Below are 16,306 nucleotides of genomic sequence, written 5' to 3' on the forward strand. Positions count from 1 at the left end.
CTTCTACTAGAGTTGTCAATGGTAGACCCTGGTCGCAGCAGCTCCAATGTTTCCTAAACTCGCCTAGTTCGATGGTGATTATATGATTAGTGGCCTCTTGAATACGACTTACAATGAGCCTTTCTAGTATCTTGTAGGCCATGCCGAGTAGCGATACTCATAGGTAGTGAGAAGCATCAGTTCGCTCATTGTCTGATTTCAGGATGGCAATTATCTTAGCCTGTTCGAGAAACGTTAGTAATTTTCAAAAATGGTTCAAATGGCTCTGAGCACTATGGGACTTAACATCTGAGGTCATCAGTCCCCTAGAACTTAGAACTGCTTAAACCTAACTAACCTAAGGACGTCACACACATCCATGCCCGAGGCAGGATTCGAACCTGCGACCGTAGCAGTCGCGCGGTTCCAGACTGAAGCGCCTAGAACCACTCGGCCACATCGACCGACTAGTAATTTTCAACTTTTGACAATCACATCGAAAAATTCAGTGAGGCACAATTTTGTTTTGGGTATGATAACTTTAAGAAACTCTGGATATAAGCCATTGAAGCCACAGCTTTATTTACCTTTAGCACATTCAAGGCTATATCAGATTCCTCAATCAGATGTCACGTGAGTAGTCTGGATGTGGTTTTAGATGGGACCTCTTAAAGTACAGTTCAATCGTGTGAGTGTCTTGTCTACTTTATTTTTCGTTATGTTCATTAGTCTGGATACAACAGCATTGACATTTACATATTTGACTGCTTGACAACCTTGGATCCGTACCTTGTTTTCTTATAGGCGCCCAGGCTTAACGACTAGAATGTGTAAACCTGAGTACTGCCGCTGTTTTATGCCATTTTTCTCTTCTTTCCTTATTAAGAGCTTTCAAGCGGTAATAGCTGCTGTATCATTGAGAGATTCTTGGTATTTATAACATAACTCCTCGCATCCTTGAGACCATCCAGGGACGTACTCCTTCCGGAAAGTACGTAGAATATATTTTCTGGAATTAACTTTAACCCACAAATCGGCCGGCCGAAGTGGCCGTGCGGTTAAAGGCGATGCAGTCTAGAACCGCAAGACCGCTACGGTCGCAGGTTCGAATCCTGCCTCGGGCATGGATGTTTGTGATGTCCTTAGGTTAGTTAGGTTTAACTAGTTCTAAGTTCTAGGGGACTAATGACTTCAGCAGTTGAGTCCCATAGTGCTCAGAGCCATTTGAACCCACAAATCGTTCATAATTAGATAGAATTGGAGGAATCCCCAGATCGGTATGAGCAAGACCTGTCTGAAACAGTTCACAGTTCACAAATCGAAAATTCCATCGATGATGAGGGACGGATGTGACTAACGGAATTTCAGTACCATAAAAATTATGACCGAAAAAGTCTTGATGTTCTCTCATTGTGTCATGTCGCTATTTCCAGATTTAAATATGACGCCGCATCAGGAGAATTATTTTATATCCATCTACCAGATCGGAATGTTCCTGGATCTTTAGCGTCGTACACAAGCTGGATATTGTACATATCCATCCATTCATTTACAGTAGCTTCATTGCTGTCTTCTTTCTGATCCCCCAGACATGACTATGACTGTTGGAATCACCAACATACACAACTTGGCGATGAAGCATCTTACAGACGAATTTGGCCAACTGACTTGCGGAGGTTTGTAGATATTTCCAGCCTTGTTGGCAGCAATCTCTATAGCCAAAACAAATATATTTACTGTCCTACTTGATAAGTTACTTTGTAATCAGTGAGATGGGATCTATGTTCCAATGCCGTATTCTTCATCGTTTATGACCCTCACTAGGAAGTACCCATATATTCTTTCTCTTCTGGAAAGATTTCTGTTAGCGTTGTTGTGAGTCTCCTGTAATGCGCTAGTACTTAAGGTAGCATTCTGCACCATCAAGTGTGAGAATATTTATTCTTAATAGATGAAATTGATACAGTGTTCAAGTGATAGATAAGTAAATTGTTGCCGGCCGGTGTGGACGAGCGGTTATAGGCGTTTCAGTCTGGAACCGCGCGACCGCTACGGTCGCAGGTTCGAATCCTGCCTCGGGCATGGATGTGTGTGATGTCCTTAGGTTGGTTAGGTTTAAGTAGTTCTAAGTTCTAGGGGACTAATGACCTCAGAAGTTAAGTCCCATAGTGCTCAGATCCATTTGAACCATCAGTAAATTGTTACCAGTGGGCATCGTTGAGCGTTCTGTAGTTGGTTGGCCCTGAAACGGAAGCACATTCGTGGAAAAATTAGCCGGTAGTAGCCTACAGTAGTTCTAAGTCTAGGGGACTGATGATCTCAGATGTTAACTCCTATAGTGCTTAGAGCCATTTCAACCATTCGAGTGTTTACTCTGATTTGACGCGGCAAAGAAACCGAGAATATTTCACACAAGTACCGGGTGATCAAAAAGTCAGTATAAATTTGAAAACTGAATAAATCACGGAATAATGTAGATAGAGAGGTACAAATTGACACACATGCTAGGAATGACATGGGGTTTTATTAGAACCCAAAAAAAATACAAAAGTTAAAAAAATGTCCGACTGATGGCGTTCATCTGATCAGAATAGCAATAATTAGCATAACAAAGTAAGACAAAGCAAAGATGATGTTCTTTACAGGAAATGCTCAATATGTCCACTATCATTCCTCAACAATAGCTGTAGTCGAGGTATAATGTTGTCAACAGCACTGAAAGCATGTCTGGAGTTATGGTGAGACATTGGCGTCGGATTTTGTCTTTCAGCATCCCTAGAGATGTCGGTTGATCACGATACACTTGCGACTACAGGTAACCCCAAAGCCAATAATCGCACGGACTGGGGTCTGGGGACCTGGGAGGCCAAGCATGACGAAAGTGGCTGCTGAGCACACGATCATCACCAAACGACGCTCGTAAGAGGTCTTTCACGCGTCTAGCAATACTTTGTTGTTGTTTTTTTGTGGCTCTAATAAAACCCCATGTCCTTCCAAGCATGTGTGTCAATTTTTACCTCTCTATCTACATTATTCTGTGGTTTATTAAGTTTTCAAATTTATACTGACTTTTTGATCACCCGGTACGTCGTCACGAAAAAAATCGTTCTCATATTTTGTAAATAACTATATCTATTTAAATACAGGGGTTGGAAAAAGTATGGAAACACTGCGAGAAATGCATGTTTGTACATAAATGCATATGCTAACCAAGCCTGTATATGCACTGTCGTATTTGATCACGAACTACACCTGTGCAGTTCCTAAATACGTGGTAAGTGCTATTCGTTGTCAGAACAGTGTTCTGTGTAGCTGTGAGTGCATTATGTCAGGGCTAAGTGAATTCGAACGTGGGCAAATGTTGGTGCTTGTGTGGTGGTTGTTTCCGTAACAAAGGTAACCTAAGTGTTTGGTGTCTCATGAGGCACCGTATCGAAGGTTTATACCGCATACAGAGAAACCAAACAAAACATCATACGCTAAGTCACAACTCGGATAATAGCACGTGCTCAGGGATCGCGACAGACGGTCGCTGAAGAGGGTTGTGACGAAAAACAGGAAGACGACGGCTGCAGAAGACACTACAGGATTGAACATCCCATTCGGGAGTTTTGTCAGTACCAAAACAACACGAAGGGAGCTTCATAAGCAGGGAATACAAGGCGAGTTGGAATTCCAGTCCCACACGTCAGTGATGCAAGTGCCCCAAATTCATAAAACCTTGTCTGTTGAGCAATGGAAGAATGTCATTCGGTCGGATGAGTCCTGTTGCGCGCTGTTTCCAGCTTCTGACCGAGTTTACCTGCCAAGAGTGAAACATGGCGGAGGTTCGGTGATGATTTGGGCGGCCATTCGTGGTATTCCATGGACCCCATACATACTCTGGGGGGTGGCATTGCTGCCAAGGATCATGTGACCACTGTGGCTGAACAGATCCATCCCGTGGTACAACCTTTGTTCCCCAATGATGATGCTGTGTTCCAAAACGACAGAGCTCTTGTGCACACAGCTCGCATCACCCAGGACTGGTTTTGTGAGCACGAGGATGAGCTGTCGCATGTCTCCTGGTCACCAAAGTTGCCGGATCTCAGTATTATTGAGCCTTTCTGGTCTTTCTTGGAGAGACGTATGAGTAATTGCTATCCACTTCCATCATCTTTACCTGTACTTGCAACTATTTTGCAGAAAGGATGGTATATGATTCTCATAAAAACCATACAGGACTCTTATTTATCAATTCCGAGTCGAGTGGAAGCTGTTTTGAATGCCAAAGATTTTCCTACACCATATTGGACATGGTAACTTGTTTTTGATGTTTCCATATAAAGGAACTTATTGGACGCAATAAGTATCACATAGATGGTGCCTACATATCCTTGTCTAGATCTTGTATCCACTGCATGGCATGAGGTACGGCTTCTATAAAGTCCTCAGCTGATCTACCGTATTTTCTTACGGGGCATACTTTTAAGATGTGGTCCCGAGTCATCTCCGGTACTCCAGAGTACAACCTGGGCTGTCCACAGGTCCCCACTTATAAATCATGGTCCTGCATCTAGTGCAGCCGCTTCGTATACGGTTGAGTCTAGTCCAATCTTTTCTTGTGAAGTTGAACCCTTCCAATGCTTTTGAAGAATTATTTATGATATGATTATTACTAACTGAGATCTCCCAGTTCTTTTTGTACGTGTTTATTAGGTTAAAGTTGTTCTGGCCTCTTCCATATCAGTTGTTCCATATTGGCTACTGTGGACAGTATAAAATTCCATCGAAAACCATATAGGACCTGCATTTATCCATTCCGAGACGAAATCAAGCTGTTTTGAATGCTATTTGTTTTCCGACACCATATTAGGCGTCGTTATGTGTCGCATTTTTTATGTTTCGTTCTTTTTATCCAACCCCTGTATGTTTGATAACATGTTTCTAACACACAATTCAACAAAACCCTACTTTTTAATTTCTTAGAATGGGCACATGATTAGTGAAACTGAGCGGTTCAAATTTCTAGGTGTTCAGATAGATAGTAAACTGTCATCGAAAACCCACGTCCAGGATCTTGTACAAAGACTTAATGCTGCTATTTTTACTATTCGAACGGTATCTGAATAAGTTATCGTTCGACAAGAAAAATAGTCTACTTGCTTATTTTCATTCGCTTATATTTTTGGGTAACTCTTCCCATTCTCAAACGACATTTTTGGCTCAGAAACGGGCAGTTCGGCAATAAGTGGTGTATGTTCGCGAACCTCTTGTCAACCTCTGTTCACTAGTCTGGGTATTCTGACACTGACCTCTCAATATATGTAAAATCCAATCTACATTTGGATCGCACTTCCGGATCTCTATTGCAGAAAGGTGTGCAGTATATTGCTGCATCCATTTTCAATAAGCTACCACAAGAAGTCAAAAATCTTAGCAGTAATTCACGCGCTTTCAAATCGAAGCTGAAGAGTTTCCTCACGGGTCACTCCTTCTATTCTGTTGAGGAGTTCCTTGAATATTTAAGCAGATTCCTATGTTACATTGTTGACTGCGTTTACTTAAACTTATGGCTTGACTTTTTTTGGGTTCATAAACGTTTTATTTTGTCTGTTATTACTTCTATATTGTAATTTCATATACTGATACGTTCCATGGCCTTGGAAATTTGCTCCTCAATTTGGTCCTATGGAACTAGGCTTGGAAATAAATAAATAAAATAAATAAGAGAGAGTATGAGGCATTAATATTACAAGTGGTAAACTGGAGGTGTGTATGCGTACCCAAGACGAAACCAATAACGAGAATGCCTCCAGTGGCGGTGGCCAAGATGAAGCGGCACAGGATGAACAGAGGGAGCCACGGGGCCAGCGCGGCCGCCGTGCTAGCCAGCACTTGCAGCCCGATGCAGAATATGAGTGGCTTCTTGCGGCCCCACCTGCAACATACACAGTCACAGCAATGCTAGGCTGCAGCACGGCAAGTACAAATGGTCGTGTTCCTAAGTTTTGCCAGGGTCCTCGACGCGAGCAAAGAAAATGTACTTACGCCTATCCCTAAGAATCACTCTGTGCCACAACAACACTTCGCGTGCCTATTATGTAAAAAAGTTTCTCTTGTTTTTTTCCTATAAATGAACATACACTGGTGAGCCAAAACTTAATGGCCACTGGCTTAACGGCTTTTTGGTCCACTTTTTGAATGCAATACAGCAGCAATGCAGCGTAACATGGACTCGACAAGTCCTTATTAGGTTGTGGATGTACGTTGCACCAGATGTCTGCGCAGTCCCCGTAAATAAAGAGTCGGTGATTCGTGAACGCAGAGTTGGCACCTGATAGCGTCCCAGATGAGTTTCATTGGTATCAGAGCAGGCGAAATTGGTGACAAAGACATCTGTAAGTTCACTATCAAGCTCCTCAGACCACTGTTGCATGATTCTGGCATTGTGACACGGACAGTCATCCTGTTGGGAGATGCCATCGTCGTAGGAGAAGACATCAAATTTAAAAGGATGCTGATGATTAGCAATAAAGTCCACGTGGTCCACAACTGTCACGGAGACTTCGATTACAACCACAGTCGCAAAAGAAGCAGAAGTAAATGTTGAAACTTAATAGTTTTTACTTCAACTGCTTATATTGCTGAGTGAAATTGAATGCAAGTGAAACTACTTAAACTGCTGGGTGAAACTGAACGTATTGAGCCTACTTTCTCTTTAGTTATTCTTATCATTTAACACTGACCTACAGAATTTGCCCTGACAAACAGAACTCAAACTTTGCCTTTTCATTAATTACAATATTCAAGGATAACGCGATCTGATTGCTTTAAAATTGATAACCTGACTTCAAATAATTAATACAAAAGAATGTCCCTTAATTAGTAGAAATCCTAACAATAACCTAAATATTTCTAAGTCACTTACCTCACAAAAATCTTCATTACACGAACTACAGCAATGCCGCAAGCACTAATACTGCCACCTAAATAAAAGATTCTAACTACTGAAAGCTCTAACTACTAATAGGCATGTGGTTAGCAAAGAAAAAATTTTGTTGCAGAGCAAGCAATATATTTACCAGATTTTTCCTTAATCGAGTGACAACCAGTTCAAAAAAATTATATAATCATCAGTAATAAATCTCCGTGACGGATACACATTCAGACCGTCCGCTCGCGCTAATACTGCAAACCTCCAACACTGCTAATTATTAACGTCTAACCTCCATCACTGCTGACTGCTCACTCCCAACTTCCATTACTGCTGGCTGTTCACCTCCAACTGCGAGTCCGACCAGCCACAGAATCTCTTACAGAGCGCCACAGCATTGTCAGAGTTATTAATGCACAGTGCTACATAGCGCTGCCAACATACGAACACATAAACAGGATACTTACAATGTCCCCCATAGGATAATACTGCCCCTTATGTTACAGGATGTGCGCTGAATGGTGTACTTCAAGACATCTGTGCCTATGTACCATCATTGTACTCTTTGTCAGATCTGTCACAATCGCCACCAATCCCACTGCTCTACTGAGCGAGCAAATGTCCCACCTCCCACCTCTGTGATGAGGTGTGACGTCCAACACTTTGTCGCCCACTCGTGGTTTCACCTTCGTTGAATAACGTTTCATATATGCTCACAACGGTAGCACGTGACCAGCCGACCAGCTTCGCCATTTTCGAGATGTTCGTTCCCAAGCACCGAGTGATAAGAATCTACCTTTTGTCAAAGTGGCTATGTCAGTAGATTTCTCTATTTGTGGCCCGTACCGTCGATAGAATGATTCCCCATTCAGCTGCACTGTCCCACGAGGAATGATCAATATTCAGGGATATTACGGAAACGGTCATTTGATGCAAAAAACTTCATGCGGACATCCGAGGTGTGTGAGGAAATTAATGAGACAGAGAACACTGCGGGTAATCTGACAACGCTGTGTTGTCCTACTTGTGTAGACCGCTGTGTACATCCCTCAGTCCGAGCTTCAGTTCCAAGTGATTCCTGAGGGCGCTATCAGTGGAGTTGTGTTTTCGTTGTGTTTTACGAAATCGGAACAACGGTATTTAGAGCAACGTTATGCCATCAAGTACTTTGTTAAACTTGGAGAATCCGCGAGTGCGATCTTTGAAAAGTTGTAACAGATCTATGGGAAACATTCCTTACCAAGAACAGAAGTTTGTCGCTGGCACAAATCACTTTTGGAAGGCCGAGAACACGTTGAAGATGAACCTCGATCAGGGAGACCTTCAACTTCAAAAACCAACGAAAACGTCGAACGTTTGCGTGCTCAAGTGAGATCAGTCATCCAGGACAAAGTGTCAACCAAGAGTTTTACAAAGATGTCCTTGAAAGGCTCATGAAAAGTGTAAATCGAGTGAGACCGGACATTGCAGACAATGGCTCATGAAAATCGTAACACGGTCCCTGACTTCAGCCGTCGCACGGACGCCAAAATGGAAAATATTGAAATAAACGATATCGGAATTGAAAAACAACTGCTATCACTTAGTAGCGGAAAAGCATCCGGACCAGACGAGATACCCTTAAGATTCTACAGTGATTATGCTAAAGAACTTGCCCCCTTTCTATCAGCAATTTATCGTAGATCGCTGGAAGAACGTAAAGTACCTAGCGACTGGAAGAAAGCGCAGGTCGTTCCCATTTTCAAGAAGGGTCATAAATCAGATGCGAATAATTATAGGCCTATTTCGCTTACGTCAATCTGTTGTAGAATAATGGAACATGTTTTGTGTTCTCGTATTATGACGTTCTTAGATAATACAAATCTCCTTCATCATAACCAACATGGATTCCGCAAACAGAGATCATGTGAAACTCAGCTCGCCCTATTTGCCCAAGAAATTCACAGTGCCGTAGACACTGGCGAGCAGATTGATGCCGTATTCCTGGACTTCAGGAAGGCATTTGATACGGTTCCGCACTTACGTTTAGTGAAAAAAATACGAGCTTACGGAATATCGGACCAGGTTTGTGATTGGATTCAGGATTTCCTAGAAGAAATAACACAACATGTCATTCTTAACGGTTCAAAATCTGCAGATGTAGAGGTAATTTCGGGAGTACCGCAAGGAAGCGTGATAGGACCTTTATTGTTTACAATATACATAAATGACTTAGTTGACAACATCGGTAGCTCCGTGAGGCTATTTGCAGATGACACGGTTGTCTACAAGAAAGTAGCAACATCAGAAGACTCGTACGTACTCCAGGAAGACCTGCAGAGGATTAATGCATGGTGCGACAGCTGGCAGCTTTCCCTAAACGTAGATAAATGTAATATAATGCGCATACATAGGGGCAGAAATCCATTCCAGTACGATTATGCCATAGGTGGTAAATCATTGGAAGCGGTAACGCCGTAAAATACTTAGCAGTTACTATCCGGAGCGATCTGAAGTGGAATGATCACATAAAACAAATAGTGGGAAAAGCAGGCGCCAGGTTGAGATTCATAGGAAGAATTCTAAGAAAATGTGACTCATCGACGAAAGAAGTAGCTTACAAAACGCTTGTTCGTCCGATTCTTGAGTATTGCTCATCAGTATGGGACCCTAACCAGGTTGGATTAATAGAAGAGATAGACATGATCCAGCGAAAAGCAGCGCGATTCGTCATGGGGACATTTAGTCAGCGCGAGAGCGTTACGGAGATGCTGAACAAGCTCCAGTGGCGGACACTTCAAGAAAGGCGTTACGCAATACGGAGAGGTTTATTATCGAAATTACGAGAGAGCACATTCCGGGAAGAGATGGGCAACATATTACTACCGCCCACATATATCTCGCGTAATGATCACAACGAAAAGATCCGAGAAATTAGAACAAATACGGAGACTTACAAGCAGTCGTTCTTCCCACGCACAATTCGTGAATGGAACAGGGAAGGGGGGGGTCAGATAGTGGTACAATAAGTACCCTCCGCCACACACCGTAAGGTGGCTCGCGGAGTATAGATGTAGATGTAGATGTAGAGGATGCTGCATCATTACAATGCTCTATGTCATACGACCGCTTCCATCACGGAATTTTTGGCCTGAAAGGCCATTCCTGTTGTCCCACAGCCTCCCTATTCACATCATCTAGGTAATTGTGACTTTTTTTTCGAAACTGAAAAAGTCTTGAAAAGACGTCAATTTGGGACATTGAAAAGAATGTGATCGAAATAGTAAAGGCCCTACTATTTGAAGCCTTGCAGCGCTGCTACCAAGATTGGGAACAATGGCCCCGCCGGCGTATAGCTGCCGAAGGCAACTACTTTGAAGGGAAGAATATTGTTGTTCGAGAAATATAAAAACTTTGGTAGATAAAACATCAATCTCATTGCTTTTCTCTCACACCTCGCACACCCTATTTCGAGTATTTCCTGAGGTAGAACACATTTAATGTATGAACTTTATTCGCAACTGGGGAATATTTCTGACAATAGTTGCATTATAAATGAAGCTATTACCTATTGTTGGCATATGAAAATTTGTGCCAGAGTAGGACTCAAACCCAGAATTCCCGACTGTCACGAGCGGCCACCTTCACCTCTTCAGCTATCCGAGCACGCTTCCAGGACCGACCCAATCTTCCATATGAAGGGCTTATTTCAATAGTGGTACAAGTCCACTTTTGTTCATTGTGAGATACAGAGTCCTATGAGCGCTGAAAAATCTGCAGTTGAGATACCAGAAATATTCAAGTATATGGCTTCTTGCTAGAGATGAACCTTTCTTTCTGTTTGTTTGGATCAATAATTTCAGAAGCATTACAGGCAGAAAAGCGGAGGTAATGGACTTGTACCACTATTGAAATAATCCCTTCATATGTCATACAGTCTATGAGCCCATCGCTTCCAGCTTTACTTATATTCTAGCCGGCCGAGGTGGCCGAGCGGCTCTAGGCGCTACAGTCTGGAACCGTGCGACGGCTACGGTCGCAGGTTCGAATCCTGCCTCGGGCATAGATATGTATGATGTCCTTAGGTTAGTTAAGTTTAAGTAGTTCTAAGTTCTAGGAGACTGATGACCTCAGAAGTTAAGTCCCATAGTGCTCAGAGCCATTTGAACCATTTTTTACTTATATTCCAGCCACAGGGTTTCAAGGAATGGGTCCGCAATTGTGAATAAATTTGATGAATTTAGTACAGTTGCAAGATCGTCACCAATATCTGTTTCTTCAGACATTGTTAAAAATTAGTATCACAAGCCTCTACGAGCAAAATAACAATCGTAATACTAACGTTGAGTGCGTTTGCCTTCTTGAAACCCTGTTGCGGGTATCCGAATAAAGTTTCGAGCGATTGGTTTGTAGACAGTATGACACACAAAAGTTTGGGTCAATTCTGGGAGAGTGTTTGGACAGCCGGAGTGGTTGAGGCGACAGCTCGTGACAAGCGGTAAATCCGGGTTCGAGTCTGGCGCAAGATTTCATGTGTCACCAAAAGCTAATATCCTCATACATAGTGCAGCTAATGTCAGAAATAATCCGCAATTGAGAATGAATTGGCTCTGAGCACTATGGGACTCAACATCTTAGGCCATAAGTCCCCTAGAACTTAGCACTACTTAAACCTAACTAACCTAAGGACATCACACACACCCATGCCCGAGGCAGGATTCGAACCTGCGACCGTAGCAGTCCCGCGGTTCCGGACTGCAGCGCCAGAACCGCACGGCCACCGCGGCCGGTGAGAATGAATTTCGTAAATTTAGTACAGCTGCAGGATCTTCACCAACGTTTATTTCTTCAGACATTGTTAAAAATAACATTTAATATACATTTGTTTCTGGACTGGTGGGGGACACCTACCTGTCTTATCCACCTGACCTCTTTGACGTTTTCTTCTAGCCTAGCCTACTTCGTTGCTTGCAACCATTTTGCTTGGTATGTCTTCCTGCCATTAAACTAGCATTTTGAACTCACAGTTGTCCGTGGTGTGTTCTGAGTGTGAATATGTTAAAAATATGCATTTTTCAATTGATACTTTGTAAAATGCATATTGTAATGTCAACTAACGTTTGTGCATGTGTATATGTATAAACCTGACAATGTATTGAATAATACAGAAAATAAATAACAATGTTCATAAAATGTGTTCTATCTCGGAAACCATTCGGAATAGGGCATAAGTCCATATGAAGTTTTTTCCTTCAAACTATCGTTCCTGTCACATTACTGAATGCTGACCACTCCTGGTACACCCTGGGACACCCATCCGGCAACAACGCCCATAAATGTAAACTTGGGAAGCGCAAACCAGCGCACATGAGAGCAGCACATCCAAGCAGAGGGAGAACCAGCGAGCAAACAACAAAGGTACTCAAACTTCTTGTAAGAAAAAAATAAACAACCAGGCAAACAGAAAGTTCCAGAGAAGATGACGATCCTACACTCTGAATAGCGAACAATGCAGTCAACCTATCAGGAACGAGCGACCCAGACCGAGCAACCAAAAAAAATGGTGATCGACAGAGAAACTCAGTAGGAGCACGTCGTCAGAGAAGAAATGGTGATATCAGTCAAAGTATATAAACAGACAAGATAGTCGACAGACTCTACTACTTATCAACACCTGAAATCATCGCCAGGGAAGACGCCAACAATTCCGCCCCACAGCCAAAACATGGAAGCCGTACTAGAAACGGCCACAAATATAGTCAAGACCAACAAAATAAGGTGGCAACTTCAACAGTACTAGCCAGGGTTTTTAGAAGTTTTTCCTCGGCCGTAAGACGAATGTCAGAAATGTCCTCTCAAGTTCCCCCAAATAAATTCCCAATTGGGAGATATAAGACCCCCCACACCTTAGTTATAAGATCAATAAAATGTGCCCAACAGAATAAACCAAGCTAAGGCGCCAACAGGGCAAGATGCTCTCAAGCAGTCCGCCCACTACCTCTCAGGAACGGGAATGAAAAGCTAAAGAAAGTTAGTTAAGTTACATTAAATTACAATAAACCCTCAGGAGCTCAGTTCGTCAGCAAGCCCGATGATGCCGACGTATCTGATCGCCGAAATATTATGTCCTTTGGACTCTATGGGCCTGCAGTGCGCCTGTGGACTGTTCGATTAGTTTTCTGTTGTTTCTATTCGTTGCATCTGTTGCCAGAAAAAAGAATTTGGCAGTCCTTTCTGGACAGTTTAAAACTTCTAAAAAGTCTTTAACATTCTTGGGAACTAGCACATTTTTCACAAGCACTCCTGCCTTCGTGAAGAATGAAGACTGAGTTTAACGTCCCGTCGACGTCGAAGTCATTAGAGACGGAGCACAAGCTCGGATTGTGTCAAGGATGGGGAAGGATATTGGCCGTGCCGTTTCAAAGGAACAACCCCGGCATTTGCCTGGAGCGATTTGGGGAAATCACGGAAAACCTAAATCTGGATGACCGGATGAGCTTTTCAACCATCGTTCTCCCAAATGCGAGTACAATGTCATAATCACTGCGCCACCTCGCTCGATCTTCTGCCTTCGTATGTCCACATTTCAGTTCTGAAGCAACTGTTGCGTCGATCAATGTGTGGGATAGTAATTTATTCCCACAGTCAAAGCTGTAATAACTTAAATTATGCATTACAGCATGCTAACTTAAATCCAGTTCACATGTTGCAACACCATCGCATCCATTTTTCTTATTTAAGTTTACAAAATAGTTCGAGCGTTTAGAACTGCCTACACTTTAACTTTCCTTCAGTGTATGTCCTTTATACAGGGAATGTTGTTTGAGGTCACATTGTCCACCATGAACAATGTTTAAATTCTTCCTGCACACCACGCAACATGCCCTGTCTTTATTTTCCCCCGGTTTTATCCATGAAAGTAACTTTTCCCACTTCTTCAAGTACACCTGCTGATGTTGAGATCTTTCTTTCTCCTTCGGAGGAGTCTTTGAAACAACGTTTTCGCTATCCCTCATTTCTGAATGCCACGTGTTACGGACTGTAAACTTGATGGAGACGTTTGCTTGAACACAATGCAAATGGTGAGCACAGAATACAAACAATGCCAATGGTAAGCGCTACAAGCGAGGACCGGATGGTCCTTTCGAACCAATCTTCGTTTGGTTTGCTTTCAATTGTGACCAACATTGGCACGTATAATTTTTAAAAAATTGTCTCTGACCAGAGATAATCATATTTCAGGCTGAAAAATGGAAAAAACGGGGTGGTGAAATTAAAATCAGAAAATGGAGGAATCCGTTAAAAACGGATTATCTGGCAGACTTATCACATAGCGGCATGCTCACCTGTCAGCTGCTGCGCCAGCGACTACCGTCCCCAGAAGAACTCCCAACATGAACGTGAACTGCGTCACGTCGGCCAGGTGCTTCCGGCTGCATACCAGGTCCCACTGCAAGCAAAAATGTAACTGCACTACTTACGTTCCGCTGCCGTTAACTTTGGATAATGGTTAAAAATCGAATTTCATTTTCTGGTTTTTTGGATAAATCTGAGGCTATAAACGGTGAACCCGAAATCCCCCGGCAACATTTCGGAGATTGTTCGTGGCTATTTTCTGAATATTTTAGCATAAGCAGCCCGTGATCTCGGGTGGCTCGTTACAGAGTGATTTCTTACTTCCATTTATCTTCGTATGTATAACACATTGAAAATATCTGCACAACGATCGAAATGTCTTTGTCGGAAGCAAAACTTGTTACATACACTCACGTTACTTGCTATTGACAACAGTAACGCCCGCATTACTATTCACCCTCGTGATTGCATTCAGTGCTCTTTGGTTCTGTCTCAGGTTTGTATTTTGTTGTTTTTTTTATTTTTTCTGGAGTGTTAGTTGTATATTAACAGCAATACACAGCCACGCGGTGTAATATTCCGACTCCCGAGACTGTGCTAGTGTGCTATGATTTGTATAATATCTGTTTAGGAACCCGATCAGCTGAGGTTTCAACGAACTCGCTAGTGCTTTAACGATAAATTCTGAAATACGGCTACGTACCGCATTCCACCTGTGAGAGAGATGCTTATACTATTTTGACTATAGTTACTCCTTAAAGAGCTAAATCCAAAGCAAAATGCAGAGATAGATGACACACTCAATGCGATCAAGAATAGGCGTATACAATCCTTGAACAGAATTATAACTCATTGTTGTCCACTATGAAAGTAAATTTTACTTTGCTTTACTTTTGTGATGAAGGTGTTAAAAGTACCAAATGTAAATGTCGTGTGCCTTGGGCCTCCCGTCGGGTAGACCGTTCGCCCGCATTACTATTCACCCTCGTGCTTGCATTCAGTGCTGCTTGGTTCTGTCTCAGGTTTATTTGTTTTTGTATTTTTTCTGACAGTGTTAGTTGTATATTAACAGCAATACACAACCAAGCGGTGTAATATTCCGACTCCCGAGACTGTGCTAGTGTGCGGTGTTTTATATAATATCTGTTTAAGAAACCGATCAGCTGAGGGTTCTAAGAACTCGCAAGTCTTTCGATTTGACGCTACTTTGGCGACTTGCGCGTCGATAGGGATGAAATGATGATGATTAGGACAACACAACACCCAGTCCCTGAGCGGAGAAAACCTCCGACCCAGCCTGGAATCGAACCTGGGTCCTTAGGATTGACATTCTGTCGCGCTGACCACTCAGTTACCGGGGGCGGACGTTAAAAGTACTGAAGAGAGGAGACTGTAATTATCCTCAAGGATATAACATAGTGTTGAAAAGGTATTTAAACAAGTTTCATTTTATAAACGGTGCATTTCAAAGAGTGAACAAACATATGTGCTAGGCTTCTGTAGGACCTTCGGACATCTGGTTCGTGATGTTTGCTGACGAATCTGCATCACGCTCTTAGGACGCATCGGGAGGCGTTTTTTTTTTTTTTTTTTTTTTTTTACCGATGATTGAAGTAATCTGCTGTCTGGCTACGTATCGTCGAACCAAATGATAAAGGAATTGCACTGGATCAGTTTCCGAAGCTTGTATACAAAATCCTAAATATTTCCAGGAAATGGCCGCGAAGCCCCTGTTCGGGGAATTTCTGCCGCCAAGTGCAAGTATTATTTCATTTAACGCCACATTGGGCGACTTGTGCACCCGTGATGAGCATGAAATGATAACTCAACACCAAATCCCCAAGCGGAGAAAATCTCCAACGCAGCCGGGAATCGAACCCGGGCTCACTTGCATGGGAGGCGAGCACGTTACCACCCCGCTAAGCAGGCGGACTTATTTCCAGCAATTTACAAGCGACGGACGGAGATCTGTAGCTGCTCCTACACAGCAAGATCGTCAGGCACCGTTATTACTGTCTTACAATTCTCGGTAGGGACTACTGAATTTTCAACGACGTACAGGAAGGAGTCTAATCA

General features: G+C 42.7%; 1 protein-coding gene across 1 annotated transcript in view; it reads right to left on the minus strand.

Annotated features, from left to right (window-relative positions):
• LOC126185062 (organic cation transporter-like protein) overlaps nucleotides 1-16,306 on the minus strand; it is a 236,984-nt gene that overhangs the window by 123,305 nt on the left and 97,373 nt on the right. Inside the window, exons 4-5 of the mRNA XM_049927818.1 lie at nucleotides 14,221-14,324; nucleotides 5,745-5,899 (exon numbers count right to left, since the gene is read on the minus strand). Of these exons, the coding sequence (XP_049783775.1) occupies nucleotides 5,745-5,899; nucleotides 14,221-14,324 (259 nt within the window). The remainder of the gene's footprint in view (nucleotides 1-5,744; nucleotides 5,900-14,220; nucleotides 14,325-16,306) is intronic.

The sequence above is a fragment of the Schistocerca cancellata genome, chromosome 4 (genome assembly GCF_023864275.1).
Source record: "Schistocerca cancellata isolate TAMUIC-IGC-003103 chromosome 4, iqSchCanc2.1, whole genome shotgun sequence".
In the NCBI taxonomy this organism is placed as follows: Eukaryota; Metazoa; Arthropoda; class Insecta; order Orthoptera; family Acrididae; genus Schistocerca; species Schistocerca cancellata.